At 36.3% G+C, this 24,450-nt stretch overlaps 1 protein-coding gene across 3 annotated transcripts in view; it reads right to left on the minus strand.

Moving 5' to 3' along the window:
- The window catches only part of LOC103543037 (fibronectin type III domain containing protein 3C1-like), a 61,187-nt gene that overhangs the window by 25,647 nt on the left and 11,090 nt on the right, over nt 1-24,450 (minus strand). Inside the window, exons 1-18 of one of the 3 annotated variants that reach the window (XM_070605794.1) lie at nt 21,575-21,638; nt 20,806-20,922; nt 19,994-20,116; nt 19,588-19,663; nt 18,037-18,113; nt 16,441-16,717; nt 14,815-15,828; nt 7,800-7,852; nt 7,321-7,463; nt 5,422-5,481; nt 4,924-5,062; nt 4,339-4,392; nt 4,103-4,224; nt 3,848-4,022; nt 3,028-3,114; nt 2,654-2,792; nt 1,968-2,036; nt 1,425-1,543 (exon numbers count right to left, since the gene is read on the minus strand). In XM_070605794.1, the coding sequence (XP_070461895.1) occupies nt 1,425-1,543; nt 1,968-2,036; nt 2,654-2,792; nt 3,028-3,114; nt 3,848-4,022; nt 4,103-4,224; nt 4,339-4,392; nt 4,924-5,062; nt 5,422-5,481; nt 7,321-7,463; nt 7,800-7,852; nt 14,815-15,828; nt 16,441-16,717; nt 18,037-18,113; nt 19,588-19,663; nt 19,994-20,116; nt 20,806-20,886 (2,808 nt within the window). In that variant the 5' untranslated portion in view covers nt 20,887-20,922; nt 21,575-21,638. Of the gene's footprint in view, nt 1-1,424; nt 1,544-1,967; nt 2,037-2,653; nt 2,793-3,027; nt 3,115-3,847; nt 4,023-4,102; nt 4,225-4,338; nt 4,393-4,923; nt 5,063-5,421; nt 5,482-7,320; nt 7,464-7,799; nt 7,853-14,814; nt 15,829-16,440; nt 16,718-18,036; nt 18,114-19,587; nt 19,664-19,993; nt 20,117-20,799; nt 20,923-21,574; nt 21,639-24,450 lie in introns of those variants that run through there. The other 2 variants (XM_070605793.1, XM_070605796.1) reach the window with 2 other exon arrangements.

A 24,450-nucleotide genomic window follows, 5' to 3' on the forward strand; every position in this document is an offset into this window, starting at 1 on the left:
CTTTCAAATATGAAGGAGAAATAAAGGCATTCCCGGGCAAACAAAAGCCGAGGGAGTTCATCACCACTAAGCCTGCAGTACAAGAAATGTTGAAAGGAGCTCTCCTACCTGAAACAAAAAGGTAAAGGTTTATAAATCTTTGAGCAAGGTGATAAATAGATAGACAGAATCAGAAAATTGCAAATCTGTATCATGATACAATAGTGTACACTTAAATATAACATTAAGGTTAAAGACAAAGGAAGCATTAAAAATAACTATAAACACTTCAATTTGGTAACAAACTCACACTACAAAAGAGATAATTTGTGACAACAAAAGCATAGAAGGGGAAGAGGAAAAGGATGGAACCTGCAAATGCAAATGAAGATAAGATGGCATCAACAGAAAAAGGACTATCTCCTCTATGAGATCTTTTACACAAACCACATGGTAGCCACAAAACCAAAATTCAGAACAGAGTCAATGTTACCTCAATAAAAAAAAAAAAACCTACACACACACACACACACACACACACACAAAACACAAACATGCAGAGAAAATTTGTGATTCATGGGAAGAGGTCAAAATATCAACATTAACAGGAGTTTGGGAGAAGTTGATTCCAACCCTCACGGATGACTTTGAGGGATTCAAGACTTCAGTGGAGGAAGTAACTGCAGATGGGGTGGAAAGAGCAAGAGAACTAGGATTAGAAGTGGAGCTTGAAGATGGGACCGAATTGCTGCAATCTCATGATAAAACTTTAACGGATGAAGAATTGCTTCTTATGGATGAACAAAGAAAAGTGGTTTCTTGAGAGAGAATGTACTCCTGGTTCACTGAAGATGCCGTGAAGATTGTTGAAATGACAACAAAGGATTTAGAATATGACATAAACTTAGATGATAAAGCAGTGGCAGGGTTTGAGAGGATTGACTCTAATTTTGAAAGAATTCTACTGTGGGTAAAATGCTATCAAATGGCATTGCATGCTAGAGAGATGTCATTCTTGAAAGGAAGAGTCAATCAATGTGGCCAACTTCATTGTTGTCTTATTTTAAGAAACTGCCACAAACACCACCCTGATCAGTCAGCAGCCATCAACATCGAGGCAAGACCCTCCACCAGCAAAAAGTTTATGACTCTCTCAAGGCTCAGATGACAGTTAGCCTTTTTTAGCAATAAAGTATTTTTTAATTAAGGTATGTACATTATTTTTAGACATTATGCCATTGCACACTTAATAGACTATGGTGTAGTGTAAACATAACTTTTATATGCACTGGGAAACCAAAAAATTCATGACTCACTTTATTGCAATATTGGCTTAATGGGGTGGTCTGGAACCAAACCCACAATATCTCTGAGGTATGCCTATAGTAATATGATACAGTTCATTTCAATCCTCAATTTAAAAACTTTTCCTTCTCTTTCCTCACCTGGCTTTGGCCTATAGGCGAAGTGCAAAAGACCCTCAGTTTATATGTAGTACCAGGTTGCAGGTGATCATATAGAAATTCCCTTGTAGTTCCATTGTAGATTATGTTCCAGAAATTCACTGAAGGGATAAAGCAAATTTATGCAATTTATTTATAGGTAGCTTATAAATTTGTGGGTTGCTGTTATCTATATGCTAATAAATAACCATTTTGGAAATTAACTGTGGTGCAACTACCTATTTACAATAGTCAAATAATTATATTTCCTGTAGAATTGGCCATGAAATCATAAAAGATCAGTAACTAAACATGATTTATTACCCAAAACTGTAGAAGTCCAAGTAAGTTCTGAGGTTTAGTTAGTAGTATTGTACCAAAGGCATTTTCCTGGCTTGGATAATTGCACTATCGTTATGTAAGATACTAATATTAGGAGAAGCTGAGTGGTTATACTGGGGAATTCTCTTGATTATTTTTGCAACTTCTAGGTAAGTCTAAAATTATTTCAATATAAAAACTTAAAAAAAAATAATGATGCCTTACCATCTGAATTTTCACTAACTTCCAAACTGTAGCTTGAAATGTATGTCCCACCATTGTCTTTGGGTGGTTCTGAAAAGAGAAATAAAATTGAAATTAGTATCAAATAAACTTAAAAGTGTTTCACTGGAATGTTAAAAATTTTCATTGAGGAAAAAATATAAACATTAACCTTAATAAGACATTAATATTGGGATAATAGTAAAGAGGATAAAACATAATCCCAGTTACATGCTTAGAATACTGGACATGAAACATTTAAGTAATATTTTAAAGTTCTCTGGAAGAGACTGAAATGCTAAGTATATGCACCTTAAAGTTGATTTTGCCAGTTAAGAGGCAAAATAATTTGTATAAATATAATTTCTTGTCAAGTTGACAGTTTATCATTGATGTGTCCTTCTAATTGTGGCCTCTACATTTGATATAATCTTACTTGGAATAACTGTACTTTTTAAAGGCCCATATAAAGTTCAGAAGTTTATTCATGTGTGAATTAATGAGATAGCAATAGAGAACTCTATAGAGAACTCGAAAAAACTGTTGTTTACAACTAAACTCATTTATATGGTGAAACATTTCATATAAAAATGATTAAGAGAATATTTTAGAAAGCTGAGGGCAATTAGAAGATTTCTTTTCAATAGTTAATATTAAGACAGGATTTTAAATGCAAAAATATTACTTACCCCATCCAATTTTTACTTTGTGCGCATGGATCTTTCCCTTTGCGTATGGTTTTTTAGGGGATCCAGGCTTATCAGGACAGGTACTATATTTTACTTCTCCACTGGGGTTACTCCTTCCTTCCATATTGTAGGAAAAGATCTATTTGAGTAAAAGAGAATATCTTAGTTGATCGCTGGAAATAAATATCTGATTTGGAAATGTGCACAGTTTGCAAATAATATTATAAAGCAAGTTATTTGACTGAAAATTTCTGAGAACTAAATGCAAAATAAGGTTTAATTTCAACTGAAAAAGGCATTCATTTTTATCTCTAGTGAAGAGTATAATTATATATTAAAAACATGATACAAATTTAGAAATTACAGCCACATACCCTGAACTTGTATGTAGTACTTCTCTGAAGATTTCTTACAGTGCATGAGAGGTCCTCTCCATTGTATTTAGGTTTAAAACCCAATCCCTGGAAATGAAAAACAATGAACTTAAGAATCAGGCAGGCCTGGGCTCAAGTTACAGCTTCAACTTATTTTCCATCTGGGTGGTCTTGAGCGAGTACCTTAGTCTTTCTGAACCTCACTTTCTCTACATAAAAAAGTAGAGATAATTTTTACTTTAAAGGGCTCCTTTTTTTCGGGATGTAATGAGATAATATATATGAAGGCACTTAGCATATTACTTACACTTTAAATATTAGTTGCTTTATCTCAAATGTGGTGAAATATGCATAACATAAAATTCACAGCTGCTTTTTAAGTTTACTAGCCTATCCAGTATAGACTTGAAAGTTCAGAATGGAATGAAGCAGTTTGCCCACCCACATCAGGAATCCAGGGAGATGAGGAAAGGGCTTACGCTGGTAAAAGTATACAAAAGACCTGTGTGACCATGCAAGGTCATGTGGGATAGGCCCGAAGTTGAAGAACTAACACACTTCTATGAGTCTCTATTCTGTTGTTGTGGCTACTGCTGCTCCTAGCTAATTTGCAGAGACTTAGGTACCTTCAGATCTCCCTGTGTAGGCTTGCCTAACCGTGGGTCTGCATTGGTCCCATCCAGAAAACACAGACTCAGGAATCATACAGTAATTGATAGAAATTAAATTGATCAAATTTAAATTTTTTTCAGTGTAACATGCATATAAAATGTACCTGAGACTGAAATCGAAGATTAAAGCATATGAAAAGAAAACTTACGGATCCTGCTTCCTCCATTTCTAGTACATAAGTAAGACTGTCATTAGGGTTTGTGTTGGTTGGGGCACACCATTCTAATGTCATATTATAGATTCCTGCTTCTTTTAGCTTCGGAGGTGAAGGTGTTGGAGGCGTAGTTCCTGATGTATGAAAGACTGCTATTTCACTGAAATCACTGAAAAATAAAGATGGAAAAATTAGTTTCAGGTTCTTATTGAAGTATAGGCCTTTAAACATTGCAGTAATTCAATGTACCTCAAGCCAAAGTTATTTTTGGCAGCTAATCTGAATGAATATTTTGTAGAAGCATTCAGTTTCAGGAGCTTGTGCTGTTTCATGGTACCCATATAGCAACTTTTGAAGTCTTCACCTTTGCCCTTAATAATAGACACAAAATATTAGAATATTACAAAATGCTACAAATACAAAAATTCATCAGAATATTAATAGTAATTTACAAACAAATGCTTTTTAAAAATAAAACTGCTTACCTCATCCCATTCCAAAAGGAAGCTGTTTATTTTGGAACCATTTTCATTGGAAGCCTAAAAGTATCAGAAAGATAAAATTATGATGGGTTGTTTTTACACAGTATATGTGTGTGTATATATATACTATATGTGATTAAAGTGACATAAATTACTGTAAATTAATCTGCTTTCATTGTTTTTGAAGCAATCCAGATTTTAAAGTTAAAATTCACTTTTTACAGTCTCTAAACATGCCCAAACTCTATGTTTTGTTGTGTTTTCCAAACTTTGTGCAATGAAGAAAGTTAATACTTAAGTAAATTGAGAGGTATACTTATTGGGAACTACAATTATAAATAAATTTAGGTTGTAGAAATTGACACTCCAAGTTTTGCTAATTATTGAAATTCTGATTGACATTTCTCAATTTACTTGATGGTTGATATAGAAAGAAAAGAAAGATGATTACAGAGAAGGAAAAGTGCTAGGGAAATAGGTCAAATAAGGCATGCATAATTTCATATTTAAAATTCAGAACAAAGTAGAAAGAATGTTTTTAAATAAAAAAAAAACATGTTAAGGAGCTTTTGGCAGTAAAAGCCTTACCTTCCACTGTAAATTCAGGCTGCTCTTGGATCGGTTAATCAGTTTGGGTGCAAGTGGAGGGTCTGGTTTGCAACCTGGAGTTGCGAAGCTAACCACTTCAGACACAATTCTGTGTGTTGAGCCTCTTACGCTTGTAATTCTAAAAATGTAATGACACTTGTTGTAAGCTTTCAAATATTTATCCTAACATATGTACTAAATTGCATACATGAGTTTCCAGATACATTTCTTAGAAGCTAATTATAAAACATTTTCTAATAGAGTAAAGCCGTATCCTTGCAGATGACGGCTCCCAAATCACCCTCTCACCTGTTCTAAATGAATAAAAGTGAAGTAATTGCTGGAATTGGAGGGGCTTGTTTTGAAGCTTGAGGGAAAGGCCACTCTGCTGGCAAGTAGCAAGGCTGACTGCAGGAATCATAAGTAGTGAACTGATACAGACTGGGGAGTCTGGCTGGCTACAGCGTGGGGCGAGGTTGCGTAGAATGGAGTTCTTACCTTACAAAATAGGCCATGGATGGCTGTAGATCAAGTAGAGTAAATGTAACTTCATCACCACTGTGAAGATAACCTTTGTTTATAATGGATCTCACACATACTTAAAAGCTAAGTAACAGTCCTTATCTTATATATTCAACTGATAAACAAAGAAGACAATTTTCCTTGAAGTTTAGATAACTTTAATCCATTTTATATAAATGCAAAAAAGTGATATTAATTATTCAAAATTATTCATTGGCATGCCAAACTAATATAGCTTTAAGAAATGAAATTTTATCATTTTACCACTGCAACTTGTTCATACTGTAATAATACAGATTTGTCTTTAACTAGCTTATTTTAAATAGTGTTGATATGAAAAGCCTCAAAGACACCATGCATTATGCAGTTTATTCGTTCAGTCACGTGTAGCAATCTTTCTGAGGTGGGCACCTATCTGCTACAGTGGATAGAGTGGCTGTGCTCCCACACGCCTATGTCTTCCTGAGCAAACAGTCATAAGTTCCTAGGTGTAATCCATCACCTCAAAGAGCTCCTTCAGGCTCTAAACCCTGAAATAGTCTTTGAAAGAGCTAAAAGATTGTTAATTCTAAGCGAAGGCTTATACTTCTAAGCAAAGAGTACTCAAGATTGTAGAGTGATTAGAGGTATACGCAAGAATTGTTTATATTTTAAATTGACTTTTGTGAAATACATACGCCACCATGTAAATTCATGCAAGACAATTTTATAAAAAGTTTTTCATCGCATTTTACATCTCCCCATCCCTCTACCCAATACAGATTGTGTATTGCAATTCTAAAATTTAAAATTTCTAGCTACTAATTATAAAAGCAATAAAACTTTAGATAATAACTAATTACATTCAGATTTTCACGTTGAGTCTCTGAATAAAGATGACAAATTCTAGCAACCAAAGTTTAAGATGTGCTAGGATTTTTAAAGTGCTGTACAGACAGCTCCAGATCTCTGATTTGTATCTTGCCTAGTTGTTTGGTGAGCAAATGAATTTCTCTTTCTTCCCCTCTTGGAATGTCCTTTCCACTCTGCCTCTCTCAGTTTGCTCTCTTTCAGATTGCATGTCCCTATTTACTCGAGAAACTGTTTGTTGGGAGTAGTTGAGTATGTTCTTGCTGTGTCCTCCATTGTATCCTCCCTAGTCCTGGTCCTATCTTCTGAGCACATTCCTGAGCTCATCCTGCTACTATCACAGCTCCACCTACAACTAGCTCCGGTAATGAAATGCCCAGGAGAGCCCAAGTCTTAAATTCCCAGTGCAATGTAAATACCTTTCCTGTGTACCCAAAGGCCTACCATCATGTGAAACTTCGTTTTTCCCTAAAATGACCTAAGTGAAAAAAAAGAAAGGAGAATTAGAGGGAATCTTTTTCCCCCCGAGTCTAAACTTGTCAAATAGGAAAGGTGTAAACTGAAAAGAATGGACCAATTGATATTAAAGGTCCCCCTCAGCTCTAACATAGCCATGCATCGCTTAACGATGAGAATATGTTCTGAGAAATACATAGTTAGGTAATTTCATCGTTGTGCGAACATCACAGAGTGTACTTACACAAACCTAGGTGGTATAGCCTACTACACACCTAGGCTTTATGGCACTAATCTTATGGGACCACTGTCATGTATGCGGTCTGTAATTGACAGAAACCATCATTATGTGGTGCATGATTTATGATTCAGTGAATTTCCAAGGACTGACCCTACAACCTACCACCATTTATAAAATGATTTCTGTAGAAAATTGCATTCAAAGCTTGGGAAAAATTGCACAAAAATTTTAGAACTCAGCCTAGGTATAAGTTGAGGTCTACATGTTTAGATAGCATATTTTAATTGAATTATGAGAAATGACAGATGATTAAATAAAAAGAGACTTACGTATACACGTTTTTATATTTTCCATTTTTACTGCTGTGAGATATTTCCAATTCAAATACTACAGGAGATTTAATATGGTCACATTTCTCAGAACCATGCAGTTTCCATGAAATAACAGCAGATCTTGATTGAATATCAGAAACCTAAAATAAATAACAAAAATTCAAGCAGGCCACTTAAAGATGATAATCTGTAATTTATGATATAATCTTTCCCTAAGTCTTGTTTTATGCTAAGTATATTGTTCTCCTCATATTAGGTGCTTAAATACTGTGATTAAACAATGAGCCATTAATACTATCTTTAACAAAGCCACACTGGATATTTATGTATTGAATAGCTAAAGGAGATTATGAAATTTTAATTAGGTAAAGGATTCAAATTAAACTATACTAGAGAAAAATATCAGGGAATTTGCATGTTTTAGAGTGACAAAGTAAATTAAAAAGAATACTTAAACATTCACTTCAGTTACTTACTACAGGTTTCTCAATGCTGAGACAGCACGATCTTCCATGTTCTGTTCTGCATTCTAAAAGTAAAAAAACCACCCCCAAACAAGATATTACATTGGCAAAAACAAGAGAAAGAAGTTAGATATCTGTTATTCAATTAAAAATACATCATCACCAAGAGATCTACTAAACACCTAGCAGCAATTTACATTAAAAGTTTTAAAAGAAGAGAGCAGTCTAAAGTGCGTACTATTAAACAACCTCTAAAAAAAGACAAACAAAACCTCCCAACTTAAATAAAATCATGTGAACTAGTTAGGACTGTAGAGTAATTTGCAATGTTTCACTGGCAGGCAGGTAGAAAAAATTATGTGGTGTGCATATAAGATACCTGACACATTTTGCATGAGGATGGTGCATGATTTAAAAAGGCAGCTTAAGGAGGAGGATCCAAGATGGCACCGTGAGTAGTCCTCTTTGTCTCTCCCCCTTCGAGTCTACAATTATTTGGACACTCATCGCTTAACAAAGGGTATCCAGATAGCATCTCAGGACGTCTGAGAGACCCACGTGACTATACATCGGAAGGCGGATGGACTTCCCTCCGGGAGGATGTGGAGATAAGTGAAAACTCTCCGACCCTGACCGAACAGCCTAGTACCTGCAAGCGGCTTTCTTCCAACGGACGCCCCCAGAAGATCAACACACAACCAGGGCAGGAGCGAGCACACACCAGAGGAGCGATGGTGGAAACAGGTGACCAGAACCCTACCTAAACCCCCCGCAATTACTCCTAAATGCAGAGGGAAACTCTAGAGTTACACATCTGAGCCCGCGGGGAGAGTTTCGCCCCGCCATTGGCGGGGAGATCCCGCCTAGTGTTCATGGCGCCCGGAGGGTCCCAGAGAGAATCACAGAGGGTACGGGCCCCCCGGCTGCCACTGCCTGCACAGTGGGGAAAGGGATTGCCGGAGATCTCAGAGAGGACTGGGGCTGGGTGAAGCTCCAGAGGCTGGCTCTGCGCCCCGGAGGGGAAGCTCCAGAGCTCTGCCCGGGCAGCAGACAACCTCTCTGACTGCCATTAGTGGAGGGGCTACACCCAGCATCCACAACACCGGGAGGGTCCCGGAGAGGAGAATATCAGGCAGGGCAGCAGCTGACCAGCTACCACTGAAATCAGGATCTCCGCCTATCCCCCAGACAGGGCAAAGGGCTCCCTGAGTTCCTGGGGAACAGGACTGGGGCTGGGTGGAGTTCCAGCGACCCAGCTCCGTAGCCTAGGGGGAAACCCTACAGGCTCACAGCAGCCTCAGGGAAAGCCTCTGCACAGCACTAGTAGAGAGCACCCATCCAGCAGCCACAAGGCTGGAAGACCCCGGGACAAAAGTAGCATAGCTAGGTGAGCTAACCACAGACTGTAGAAGATGCCAATAGCTCTGCTGCGGCCCATAGTGGACAAGTGAGATTTTGTGGGTGCCAACAGTGACAGAGCGGCAAATATAAGTGATCCTACACCTGGCCGCTGGAAAAGCCCATAACACCATTGCAGACCCCAAGGAGGGAGCACATCCAGGTGGGCTGCAACAGTAGGCACCAGCAGCCTGAAGCCCCCCCGTGACGGCCCCCATGGCAGAAGAGGGAATCCAAAGGACCACTGTGGCTACAAGGAGGGGCCCAGGCCCAGTTAGCAACTGCAGATAGGGTTCCTGGTTGGTGCAGTATAAACAGCTGCTCCCCCACCACAGCAACAGAAACAAGTGGAAGGAGCAACTAAACTCTATCTCTATGTGGAGGCACAAATCTACAACATCAAGCAATATGAAAAAATACATTAAATCTCCAGAACAGAAGGAAAATAACAAATACACAGAAAACAATCCCAAAGAAAATGAGATATATAACCTAAATGATGATGACTTCAAAACAGCCATCATTAAAATACTCAAGGAGTTAAGAGAGAATTCAGATAGACAACTCAACGAGTTCAGGAGCTATGTCACAAAAGAGTTTGATACGATAAAGAAGAACCAAACAGAAATACTGGAAATGAAGAACACAATAGAGGAGATTAAGAAAAATCTAGATGCACTGAACAGTAGGGCCAATAATATGGAGGAAAGAATTAGCAATTTGGAAGATGGGAATATAGAAATGCTGCAGGCAGAGGAGAAGAGAGAAGTAAGACTAAAAAGAAATGAAGAAACTCTCCGAGAATTATCAGACACAATTAGGAGATGCAACGTAAGGATTATAGGTATACCAGAGGGAGAAGAGAAGGAGAAAGGGGCAGAAAGCCTATTCAAAGAAATAATGGCTGAGAACTTCCCAAATCTGGTGAGAGAGATGGATCTTCAGGTGACAGAAGCCAACAGATCTCCAAACTTTATCAATGCAAGAAGACCAACCCCACGGCATATAGTAGTGAAGCTAGCAAAAGTCAACGACAAGGAGAAAATACTAAGGACAGCCAGGCAAAAGAAACTAACCTACAAAGGAACCCCCCTCAGGCTATCAGCAGATTTCTCAGCAGAAACTTTACAGGCTAGAAGAGAGTGGAATGATATATTCAAAAATCTGAAGGACAAAAACCTACAGCCGAGAATTCTCTACCCAGCGAAAATATCCTTCAAATACAATGGTGAAATAAAAACTTTCCCAGATAAACAAAAATTAAGGGAGTTCATTGCCACAAAACCTCCTCTTCAGGAAATCCTCAGGAAAACCCTCATTCCTGAAAAATCAAAAAAAGGAAAGGGGCTACAAAACCAAGAGCAGAGGAGATAAGTAGAAGGACAACAACAGAGAGTAGCAGCTCTTCATCAGAACAGATTAAACCATGGGACGAGAAACAAAGGAAATTGAAGAAAACCGGAAAACAAGACATAAAATGGTAGTGGTAGGCCCCCACATCTCAATAATCATTCTAAATGTAAATGGATTGAACTCTTCAATCAAAAGACACAGAGTGGCAGGATGGATCAAAGAACAAGACCCAACAATATGCTGCCTCCAGGAAACACACCTCAGCCCTAAAGACAAACACAGACTCAGAGTGAAGGGATGGAGAACAATACTCCAAGCTAATAATGAACAAAAGAAAGCAGGTGTCGCTATACTAATATCAGACAAGGTAGACTTCAAAGCAAAACAGATAAAGAAAGACAAAGAGGGACAGTATATAATGATAAAAGGGACTCTCCACCAAGAAGACATAACACTTATAAATATATACGCACCCAACACAGGAGCACCAAAATTTGTAAAGCAACTCTTAATAGAACTAAAAGAAGACATCAACAACAATACAATAATAGTAGGGGTCCTCAACACACCATTAACACCAATGGACAGAACATCCAGACAGAAAATCAACAAGGAAATAATAGAATTAAATGAAAAATTAGACCAGATGGACTTAATAGATACATATAGAACACTTCATCCAAAAACAGCAGGTTACACATTCTTCTCAAGTGCACATGGAACTTTCTCAAGGATTGACCATATTTTGGGAAACAAAGCAAACATCAATAAATACAAGAGTTGAAATAACATCAAGCATCTTTTCTGATCATAATGCTATGAAACTAGAAATCAACTACAAGAAAAAAGCAGAGAAAGGTGCAAAAATGTGGAGACTAAACAACACGCTTCTGAACAAACAATGGATCATTGAAGAAATTAAAGAAGAAATCAAATATTATCTGGAGACAAATGAAAATGAGAACACGACATACCAAATCATTTGGGATGCAGCAAGAGCAGTCCTAAGAGGGAAATTCATCGCAATACAGGCTCACCTTACTAAACAAGAAAAAGCTCACATAAGCAACCTCAAACGACACCTAACAGAACTAGAAAAAGAAGAACAAACAAAGCCCAGAGTCAGTAGAAGGAGGGAAATAATAAAAATAAGAGCAGAAATAAACGATATTGAAACAAAAAAGGCAATAGAAAGGATCAATGAAACGAAGAGTTGGTTCTTCAAAAAAATTAACAAAATCGACAAACCTTTAGCCAGACTCACCAAGAAAAGAAGAGAGAAATCGCAAATAAATAAAATTAGGAATGAGAGAGGAGAAATCACAACAGATACCAATGAAATACAAGGGATCATAAGAGAATACTATGAAAAACTATATGCCAAACAAATTGAACAACCTGGAAGAAATGGACAAATTCCTAGACTCCTACAACCTCCCCAAACTGAATCAGGAAGAAATGGAGAATCTGAATAGGCCAATCACAAGTAAGGAAATAGAAACAGTAATCAAAAACCTCCCCAAAAATAAGAGTCCAGGACCAGACGGCTTCTCTGGAGAATTCTACCAAACATTCAAAGAAGACTTAATACCTATTCTTCTCAAACTATTCCAGAAAATTGAGGAAGATGGAGTACTCCCTAACACATTCTATGAAGCCAACATCACTCTGATCCCCAAACCTGACAAGGACAACACAAAGAAGGAGAACTACAGGCCGATATCACTGATGAACATAGATGCAAAAATCCTCAACAAAATTCTGGCAAACCGAATACAGCAATACATCAAAAAGATTATACACCATGATCAAGTGGGATTTATACCAGGGACACAGGGATGGTTCAACATCCGCAAGTCAATCAACGTGATACACTACATCAACAAAATGAAAAACAAAAACCACATGATCATCTCAATAGATGCAGAGAAAGCATTTGACAAGATCCAACACCCATTTATGATAAAAACCCTCAATAAAATGGGTATAGAAGGAAAGTACCTCAACATAATAAAGGCCATATATGACAGACCCACAGCCAACATCATACTCAATGGACAAAAACTGAAAGCCATCCCTCTGAGGACAGGAACAAGACAAGGGTGCCCACTTTCACCACTCCTATTCAACATAGTACTGGAGGTGTTGGCCAGAGCAATTCGGCAGGAAAAAGAAATAAAAGGAATCCAAATAGGTAACGAAGAAGTAAAACTCTCGCTGTTTGCAGACAACATGATCTTATATATAGAAAACCCCAAAGAATCCATAGAAAAACTATTAGAAATAATCAACAACTACAGCAAAGTAGCAGGGTATAAAATCAACATACATAAATCAGTAGCATTTCTATACACTAACAATGAACTAACAGAAAAAGAACTCAAGAACTCAATCCCATTCACAATCGCAACGAAAAGAATAAAATACCTTGGGATTAACTTAACCAAGGAAGTGAAGGATCTATACAATGAAAACTACAAGACTTTCTTGAAAGAAATTGACGACGACATAAAGAGATGGAAAGACATTCCATGCACATGGATTGGAAGAATAAACATAGTTAAAATGTCCATACTACCTAAAGCAATCTACAGACTCAATGCTATCCCAATCAGAATCCCAAGAACATTCTTCTCAGAAATTGAACAAAGAATCCTAAAATTCATATGGGGCAACAAAAGACCGCGAATTGCTAAAGCAATCCTGAGCAAGAAAAACAAAGCTGGCGGAATCACAATCCCCAATTTCAAAACATACTACAAAGCTACAGTGATCAAAACAGCATGGTACTGGTACAAAAACAGGTCCACAGATCAATGGAACAGAATTGAAAGCCCAGAGATAAAACCACACATCTATGGACAGCTAATCTTCAACAAAGGAGCAGAGGGCCTACAATGGAGAAAAGAAAGTCTCTTCAACAAATGGTGCTGGGAAAACTGGACAGCCACATGCAAAAGATTGAAAATTGACCATTCTTTTTCACCACACACCAAAATAAACTCAAAATGGATCAAAGACCTAAAGATTAGGCCTGAAACAATAAGTCTTCTGGAAGAGAATATAGGCAGTACACTCTTTGACATCAGTTTCAAAAGAATCTTTTTGGACACTATAACTCCTCAGATGAGGGAAACAATAGAAAGAATAAACAAATGGGACTTCATCAGACTAAAGAGCTTCTTCAAGGCAAGGGAAAACTGGATTGAAACAAAAAAACAGCTCACTAATTGGGAAAAAATATTTACAAGCCACTTATCCGACAAAGGGTTAATCTCCATAATATACAAAGAACTCACACTGCTTAACAACAAAAAAACAAACAACCCGATCAAAAAATGGGCAGAGGACATGAACAGACATTTCTCAAAAGAAGATATGAATATGGCCAATAGACACATGAAAAGATGTTCATCATCGCTAATCATCAGGGAAATGCAAATCAAAACTACAGTAAGATATCACCTTACACCCGTTAGATTGGCAAAAACATCCAAAACCAAGAACGACAAATGTTGGAGAGGTTGTGGAGAAAAAGAACCCTCATACACTGTTGGTGGGACTGCAAACTGGTACAGCCACTATGGAAAACAGTATGGAGATTTCTCAAAAAGTTAAAAATAGAAATACCCTATGACCCAGCCATCCCATTACTGGGTATCTATCCTAAGAACCTGAAATCAGAAATCCCAAGAGTCCCTTGCACCCCTATGTTCATCGCAGCATTATTTACAATAGCCAAGACGTGGAACCAACCTACATGCCCAGAAACTGATGATTGGATAAAGAAGATATGGTATATATACACAATGGAATACTACTCAGCCATAAAAAAAGACAAAATTGGCCCATTCGCAGCAACGTGGATGGACCTCGAGGGTATTATGTTAAGCGAAATAAGCCAGTCAGAGAAAGACGAACTCTATATGACTCCACTCATAGGTGGAAGTTAATATATTGACAAGGAGATCTGATCGGTGGTTACCAGGGAAAAGGGGGGGTGGGGGGAGGGCACAAAGGGGGAAGTGGTGTACCCACAACATGACTAACAATAATGTACAACTGAAATCTCACAAGGTTGTAATCTATCATAACATTAATAATAATAAAAAAAGGCAGCTTAATTGTGGTTTCCTTAAGAATTTAGAAGGAGGGATACAAAGAAGCCAAGAGGAAATGGAAGCAGAAAATGGCACCTAAGTATTTAAAATTTACTAAAATTCCTAAATATTAGGATGTTTATTGATTGGTAACAAAACCAAACTCTTGACCTTACCTTTTTCTGCAGCATTTGATGATGGGCTCTTGCTTTGTTTTCCATCTGGTTTCTGCTTAATGTCTCGGCTTCCTGTAGTACTCTGTTTCTTTCCATGACTAGTCTCAACATGAGCACTGGCAGCACTGGAAGTGCTGGCAGCATTGGAAGTACCAAGAGCACTATCAGTGGCAGGAATGCTGGGAGCATTTTCAGAGGTGGGAGTGTCAGGAGCACTATCAGAAATGGAAGAACCTGGAGTACCATCAATAGATGATGGTGTGAGAGTACCATCAGAGGTGGACGTCTGTGGGGCATAATTAGTGCTGGAAGGGCTCGGAACACTATCGATGGTGGAAGGGGGCAGAGAAGTGTCTGTGGTGGAAGTACTAGGAGCATGGTCAGTGGAAGAATTGCTGGGAGTATTATCAGCAATGTAAGTGTTTGGAGGGTCGTCAACAGTGTAAGTATTGGGAGTATTGTGAGCAGTGTAAATGTTCAGAGCGTTGTTTGCAGTGTTGGTGGCTGGAGCACTGTCCACAGTGCAGGTACTTGGAGCACTGTCCACAGTGTGAGTGCTCAAAGTATTGTTCACAGTGCAGGTGCTCAAAGTATTCTCAACAGTGTAGCTGCATGGAACATTGTCCACAGTGTAGGTGCTCAAAGAATTGCCAACAATATTGGTTCTTGGAGCATTGTCTACAGTGTAAGCGCCTGAAGTATCATCCACAGTGTAGGTGCTTGAAGTACTGTCACCAGTGTAGGTGTGCGGAGCATTGTCTGCAGTGAAGGTGCTCAAAGTATTGTCAACAGTATAGGTACCAGGAGCATAGTCCACAGTGTAAGTGCTGGGAATACCAGGAATACTGGAAAAATCATTAGTTTTGTTCACAAGCAAAGAGGTGTTGTTAACCATATAGCTATTCTTGTGTCCATCAACTTGGCATTCTCTCTTTTTTTCCTTCCTATATTCTCCCATTTTATCAGCCCTTTTATCAAGTTGGTTATAATTTGCTCTTCCATGAGAATAGGTTTCTAAAAGAGACAATGAAATACTATTTAATATTTATAATAATTACATATCTCAAAGTCTTTGAAATCTTTTTTTCAAACCAACAAAAAAGCACTGATAAGCCACGCTTTACTTTTAAAATTTTTCCTTTAATATAGATATTAGAGGGGTGTGTGTGTGCATATTTTTATAATGCACTGATACATATAGAAAGAAAAATGTGAGCAAATACAGATAATGTTTTCCTAGAGAATAACTCCACTTCAAAATTTTAAGGTCCTAAGGTGACTGTAATGTTGACCCATTAGTATCTTTTATATTCCCACTGTATAGCATTAATAATCAAAACATTTTTATTTTTTCTAATATGATTTTATAGACCCAATAAATAAAAGTAAATATAATAAATCACATGCTATATCAAAGTATAAAAAATTTATAGAAAATTCTGTTTATGAGCATTTTGCCTGAGACACAAGCCAGTACTTACTGTCATCAATCCTAATATACATGCGTGAAATGCAATCATTCATGGAAATGTTACTATCTTCTACTTTTTTCACTTTAATAATTGCCCAAAGCTGTTACTTTTAAGAAACTCAAAATAGTTCCTTTTTAAGAAAATTACATATTACCATTTTGCTCGTGGTATACAAATGTTGCTGGTGGTGGCAATGGGGGTGGGGGTGGCAGTGGTGGTGGTGGCAGCTGCTGTGGCACAGGCTCTTGGATGTAAGGTGGTGGAAATTCCCTTTGAGCTGGGGGATACATCAGCTGAGGGGCTTGTGGATACAGAGAAGAGGGTGGTGCAATGAAGTGTGATACATTTTGTATAGGAGGAGGCATGGTCCTGTGATAGTCTACTGTCTGAGGCACAACGATAATTTTGCGAATCCCATTCTCTTCCACCACCTAAGACAGAAGACAGGATCATATAAACATATTAGAATCCATAAAATCAGCATTTTTCCTACTAAGTTTTTGATTTACATCCCGTGCTCTTAATTTAGAAAACCTAAAGGATCAAAAACCAACAGTCAAGTGAAACTACGTCAAACAGGAGGCAAGGTAATTCTTCCTTTTTCCCACATGTATAGTTTTCAAAAAGGTAATTTTTGACAATAGATAATATATTGACATAATTCAAAACCATAAAGTATAAAAAATACACATGAACAGTTTCCCTTCTAACCCTTTTCTGCTAGATGCCCCCAGTAGATAACTACTGTTCTTAGTTTCTTATGACTCCTTCCAGAATTTCTTTATGTATACAAGCAAATAAGGATACAAATTCTTATTTTTCCTCCTTTTTATTACATAAAAGGTAGCATTATTTGTACTATTCTGTACCTTGCTTTTCATACTTAGCAATATATCTCGAAGACCTTTCTATATCAGTACATACAGCTTCCCTATTTTATTTTGCACAGCTGCACAGTGCTCCACTGTGTCAATATACTACACAGTCCCCCGTTAACAAGCAAGAGGTTGTTTCCAGCCTTTTGTGATTACAAACAACATCATAATGAATAATCTTGTACATTTATTATTCCAGATTTGTGAAAATACATCTGTAGGATAAATTCCCCAAAGTGCAATCGTTGGGTGGAAAGGTATATGCATTTGTATTTTTGTTAGATATTGCTCAAATAGATAATTCCGTTGAGAATCAAACCATATTATATCAACTTATTTGGTGTGTTCTTGATCTCGGCAGCTGTGCAACAGAAAAAGACATATTCTCAATTACAAAATTTCTGAGACCATGGAATATCTTAACTTCTATAGGAACCATATCTCCCTGCCTATATTAGGTGCTTGATAAATATTTGAGGAATTTTTTAAAAGTACATCTGTAGTCTGGCAATTGAGAATGAAATACTAGTGAATTGAAAATACTTAGTAATTTTAGGGACCTAAGTCCACACACTATCAGAAGCCATTACTGTAGCAATTGTAATAGATAATTAAGATTGGTTAAAGTGCTCAGAAACGAAAAACAAAGCACGATTAATCAATATGGAGAGATAGGAATTCATTAGATGAATAAGGCATTATTTACAAGGCAATCTAAGGGTGGTTTTGTTCAACATCACTGCAATTGCTTTTTAGCAATGATGATAACAAAATGAATAAATAGTATTCCAGAAGTTCCCTTAACATATAGACATAATGAAAGCTGTTAAATGATGATTTAGTGCTAAACACCAAATAAAACCACAGTAGTCTACCTGAGACATGTAACCAGGAGGAAGATATATTGGTGGCAAAGTACCACTTGGTGACATCAGAGGTACATCAGCGGGTCCTAAAAGAGAATTATAATTAGTAAATTCTTTAATAACTTTAAACTAAGTTTATTTAACTTTGCACAGTGAAAATCATCTCTAAGCTTTATTAACAGTAGCCAGCCATTTTGAAAGTGTTTACTTGCAAAGGAGACTAGGTAAGAATGTAGATGAATCAATGCAAATTCAGCACAACAGATGGAAAATAACCAAAGCACATAATGGAGATTGGGTACATTTATATTATAAAAGTGTCAACAAATTCTAACTGCTAATAAAAATGAACTACAGCCTTTCAGTATAATTGTACTTTTACTTACCCATTCTTTTTCACTTATCATAGTTATATACTGAGTGATAGAAATTTTACTCTGTACCATAAAATATATTTCTTACAGTGAGGTTACATAATGAAAGTTAAATCAATTTTCATTTTAAGTCTTTTCACCTATAATAATAAAGTGAAGTAGTTTTTAGAAAACAGCACAATATAGAGGATACAATGTTATTCATGTGATACCCTACTTTTCTACTAGATATTCTTACTGTCTTAAACATACAGTTCACATAGGAACTAGAAATACAACACACAATGGAGACTTTCATATGTCATCATTTTTTTGTTTATCTGAAATTATTAGAATTAGTGCTTAGTTCTAAAAATATATGTGGCTGTCAAGTCCTAGAATGGTAATTTGCTTTTAATAATGAGGAAAATAATAAGTATGAGTTCATGATAAACTTTACATAGTTGCTACATGGAATCCATTGCTAAATGATAACGTTTTGAAAAATTTTCAAGACAGCTCAACATCACTTTAGGATACAAAATAATTGGCATAAAAACAGACACAATCATTTCACTCTGAAATAATAGTAAATCTTATACGAAGTAAATATTTATTAATTTTATGTTACTACTGAAGCGATTCTATATGCTATACATTTCCTATATATATAGTATGCATATATAGAAAATTTTTATATATGTATACGTATACATATCTACATATATACATACACATATGCATATACATATATAAATAATTTTATCACCTCCTGTACATTGTTCTATCTTAAATGTCTAGTATAGTGCTGGAACATGCTAGGCCCTAAAGTAATACTTGTTGCATGCATGAATGAATGAGCTGTCTGAAGTCCTCAGCAGTCATCTCCTATAGGAGAATAGTCCAAAACTATCCGTGGCTGTCAATATCTCCAAAATCTGGACGTTTTCAAATAGAATTCTTGAATTAATCTTCAATTTTTAAAAGTACCTTACATGAGGATCTCTAGTAAGACGAGCAAAATGAGCTTTGGTGGTTCTATTGATGCTATGCTGCTATTAGGAACGTGTAAATTTAAGAGCATTCAATCTGGCTCAAACAGGAAAGGATATTAGTGGAATAGATTGCTAGTAAAGTCATTTCACGGATATTTAAGTTCAGTCTATTTGATATCAAACAACACACATCTAATTATACTTTTACTCACCTTGAATATTCTGAATGTTCCCGTCATTAGACTTGATGGTGAGGGTCTCCCCAGGGTTAACTTGCACCAATATAATCTAGAAATAAACCATTCTTTGATGATGTACTTTTCTGTTAATTAATCTATGAAAAAATCACTATTGTTTTTTTGAAAAATACTCAGACTCACTAATTATTGGGAATCTTGAAATGTTCAAGGAGAAGGGTACGATTGGATTAACGAACTCTTAGGAGAAATTCAATATCCCTAAGTAAGAACAGGTCTTCCCCCATCCAAGCAAAACTTAATATAAGGTCATAAAAAATAGGTGCACTGAGATGGGAAGACCAACCCCCATCCCCGAAAAGCCCTTCAAAACATGAAAAGCAGAAAACAAAACTTATCTGAAGGTAAAATTCAGACATACTTGTTGTATCCGGTATTGAGGACCAGAAGGCCATCTGGTATATCTCTTGGGATGAGTCATCATTTGTGAATAATTACTAGTATACTGTGTTGCAACAGTGGTGTCCATAGGATAATTCTCCATCTAGTAAAAAAAGTAATTTTAATTTCAGTAAGATCATTTTTTATCTCAGTTCACTTTGATGTGGTGATGTCAAACAAAAGTATAAGTTAGAAGTACACTATTTGCTGATTCTTTTTTAACTCCAAAGAAAAGTGAAGCACTCTCTTGACATTACATATGTAGATAAGACTTTTCTTGAATAGATTAAATGAGTAAATGCTAAATCTAAACTATACCCTCTCTTTCTTTCTGTAGACCAATCCCATAGGTAGCAGTCATTGCTGCTCAAAACAATACTTGTAAATATTAGAAAGTTGAACTCAGTGCTGTGAGTGAGTATGAAGGAACTTTAGTCTGCAACAGAGTCATATTTTTAAACTATTCATCAGAAGAAATTGTGGGTAGTATAAACTTTAAGATACAACACCATGACTTTTGAGCTGATCAGGGGAGGCTGAAAAAGTAGCTAAATCAACCCCAAAGGAGGTTATATGTGACCTAAGCTGGTGGTAAATGCCTCTCAAACAATTTTAAAAAGGCTACAAGGAAGATAAATCAATGTTGGTGAAAAGATTAAAAACTTCCAAACTAAGTGACCAATCATAAGAAGTACCCGTCATAAAAACATACTTTTTCTAAATAGAAGCTAACACTGGATCAAGAAAAATCTGACTAGTTATAATGAAAAAGAAAAGTAAAACTACCCTTACGTGATGCACGGGATCCCAACTGATAACTGGAGCTACAGGAGGTATTTCAGCAGGAGTAGGTGCTGGCCCCTGTTCAGTCATGTCTAAAAATACTGGCTTTCACAATAAGTGATGTTTCTAAAAAGAAAGTGGAATCTTAAATTAATCAAATGAAGTTAAATTAGTGATTTTAAATGACAAAACCTGATGAAATACTCCCGAGAAAAGCCATCTTAAATATTTTTTCTCTCCAGAAATGTTTGCTTAACTGAAATTGTTTTATGGCAACATTTCAGAATAATCATTGGTCTTCATAAATGAAAGAATATAAAATTTGGAGTCAAGAGTTTTGACTTGTTCACTGTTCACTCATGAAGACAAATAAAGATAACTCCATTTCACAGTGTGAAGAATGGTTTAGTTAATCAAGTCATTGGTCATTTGATCCACTCAGATAAAGTTCAGTTAATTTCCAGTCTACGATGTTAACTGCCAAATATGACTTCACATTGATTAGAAGGCTATTCAAATTAACTAGATCTGTTTAAAAATGATACGAACATAGATATTTACCTTAACTCTTTCAGATACTAAAACCGAATATCTTAAACATAATCCAAAGCTTCAAACTCAAACTTTTAAAATATTTTCCAGATTCAAATACTTCATGTGGAAATGGCACCAAGGGACAGAATATGGTGTAATAGTCTAGGTCCTTGATTCCATAAACACTTGGACAAAAACCAAAAAGAAAAATATGACTTTGAAGGTAGAGAAAGAGGATACTTACAAGGGGAATCTCTTGGAGGTAGGCGAGTCCTCCCAATGCAGTGACTGCTGTGGTTCTACAACTCCTTGGTAACGCTGATGCAAAGAATGTTCACTATGTCATAATTCTAGTCACTACTGAGTCATTTCCTTATCAAGGTTTTTGATGTAGTCTTAGGAGACTTTTTACTTGTGAATACAGGTTTCCATAAACGAAAGACTTAATTTTTTTAAAAAGAAAACTGTTGAGAGTCATAAAGAAATACGGAATGTATCTAGCAGGAAAATGTGAATGTTCTCTTAGGTTAGGGTTATACGAAATAGGTATGAGTTTAATGTTTTTAAATTTCCATTCAACAGTGAAAAGCACCTTAGGCTAATTTAAATCTCTCTTGCATCACCAGAAAATTTGCTTCATTCATGGCAAAAGTCATTGCTCTCTAGCTCATTCTAATGACTAGATTGGTCAAGATTTGAAACAACCTACAACGGCATTTAAAAAATAGTTGTGGCAACAACTATTTTTGTGTGTAGATATATATCCCCTCCCATCCCTTATTGGAACTTATTGGAAAGTTTCATCAGAACTTCCAATCATTGGTACACGTGGTCTGTCAAATTAATAGGTTTTACTGTTTCACCTCTTTATCTTTTCTATAGCTGTGCACCAACTTAGAGCTAGAATTAATTTAATCATTGATTCAATCTTGGGTGACATCCATACATCAACAGATTCAAAGTAGACAGCCCGAGGTACATAACTTTCCTTCAGCAAAAACTGAGAAGTTTTAAAACTAAAACTAATTGATATTAGATTCCCTAAAACACAAATGCTTTAAAAGTTCCTACCTGTTAACATGTCAATGTTATATATGACTAAGTGCCCCATTCAGAGAGATTGTTCTCAGTACCTCAGTTTTACAGGCTAAATGATCTCTATTACATAAAGGAGCAAATTTCCTTTTAGAAGTTGGAGAACTTCTTGTTCTTTCCCCTTATGTTTTAGTCATTACTTTTATCATTTTAAAGTTAAATGCTAAATTCGTGTTTAGATCTTCAATTTCTATCAATGTTATGACCAATTATTTATATGAGAACAACCAAAATTTAAGAGTAAGGATGGTATCACAATTACTTTTTTATGAAGATACATTTATCCTTTTTGGAATATACAATAAAAATACTGAATAATCAAAATGCAGAAACTATAGACCTTAGTAATTTTTATAGATATATCAGTATTATTACGTAAAAAGGTAGAATAAAGGCAATATAACATATAATTTTCTTATTTAGAACCTAATTCAACATCTGTTTTAAGTGCAGCTTTTATCCATTATATTCAAGTAAGATAAATAACTACATAATGAAGGACAATTTGACAAAAGCTTGGTTGCCGAAGATTTTTTTCCCATGTAGAGAATTTCTAGGGTTGCTTCATTAAATACCTCTCCCCAACAAAATCTATTTCCCATCTCATTAGGTAGGTCACTAGGCTACTTTATAAGGTGAACTACCTTTTTCAATGCAGCTTTAATAATTTTTCCTTTCAGACTCTTGAAATCTCTTGATGAAATACCATGGAAGCCTCCACTTTGCTGTTCTATTCTCTTCACAAATTTACCATTATTACCCTGTTACTTTGCACTGGAGTTGGACTATATATGTGATGTTTTAACACGAAGTAGCTCTAACAAGAGAAAATACTATATGAGAAAAAGCACAAAATGTTGAGTGGCATTACTACAAGTGAAACACAAATCCTCAAACATCGGTCTTAATAAACTCTGTGTATGAACAAAATCATTAACTCTGGTTGAAACAAGGAATTACAGAACACAGAAAAATGAAAAAACCTAGCTTCCTTAGAAACAAAAAAAACCCCCTTATAACCTGGGGAGAAAAATGTTAAAATAGACAGACTCAGGTTTCTTACTAGTTCTGATAGTTTTAATTTCAAGCTGAGTCTAAACTTAAGTACCCTCACAGTTCCATAAATGCATAGAGAATGCTACACTTAAACAGTGTTGATGCCCTACTGCATGTTGCAATAAAGGGTTTTTGTGCCTCACGGCATGAAGCCCAAGCTAAACCATGTGACTATAGACAAGAAGCACTAAAATCGAGTGTATCAATAGGGCAAGGACTACAAGGAAGTACTCTGATTTATGAATTTTCATAGAGTTGAATTTTCATAGAGTTTAATTCAATTATTGGTCAGATGCCAATATTAAACATTTATCTTATAGTGAGAAAATAGACATCCTTAAATGATTTAAAAATAGATTAACGTCCAGTTGTGTATGTGCTACAACATAAGTATAACTTCAGAATTAATTTAAACACACTTTATATTATGCCATGTACGATCATTTTGAAAGAAATATGTGAACCTTAGACACTATTTTCAACCTTTTTAAAAAGTGGGAAAATACCACAAATACTTAGCCTGATTAAGAAGCAATGTTTATTTTCCAGAATTAAATCTTAGGCTCAGAATTTCCATACAACTTCATAATTGGGGTATTTCAATTCAGAATACATAGTTTTGGTCCATAAGCACTTGTGTTTCCTACTTTTTCCTTCAAATGTATCATTCTTCAGATAAAGTTCCCTATAACAACCTTCTAAAAGTCCAATTTCAGCAGTCAGATTTTTTTTTTGAGTTTATTTCTTTTCCTTTTTCTCCCCAAAGCCCCCCAGTACATAGTTGTATATTCTTCGTTGTGGGTCCTTCTAGTTGGGGCATGTGGGACACTGCCTCAGCGTGGTTTGATGAGCAGTGCCATGTCTGCGCCCAGGATTCAAACCAAGGAAACACTGGGCCGCCTGCAGCAGAGCGTGCAAACTTAACCACTTGGCCACGGGGCCAGCCCCCAGATTTTTTTTTTTTTAAGG

Source organism: Equus przewalskii, chromosome X, assembly GCF_037783145.1.
Source record: "Equus przewalskii isolate Varuska chromosome X, EquPr2, whole genome shotgun sequence".
NCBI lineage: Eukaryota > Metazoa > Chordata > Mammalia > Perissodactyla > Equidae > Equus > Equus przewalskii.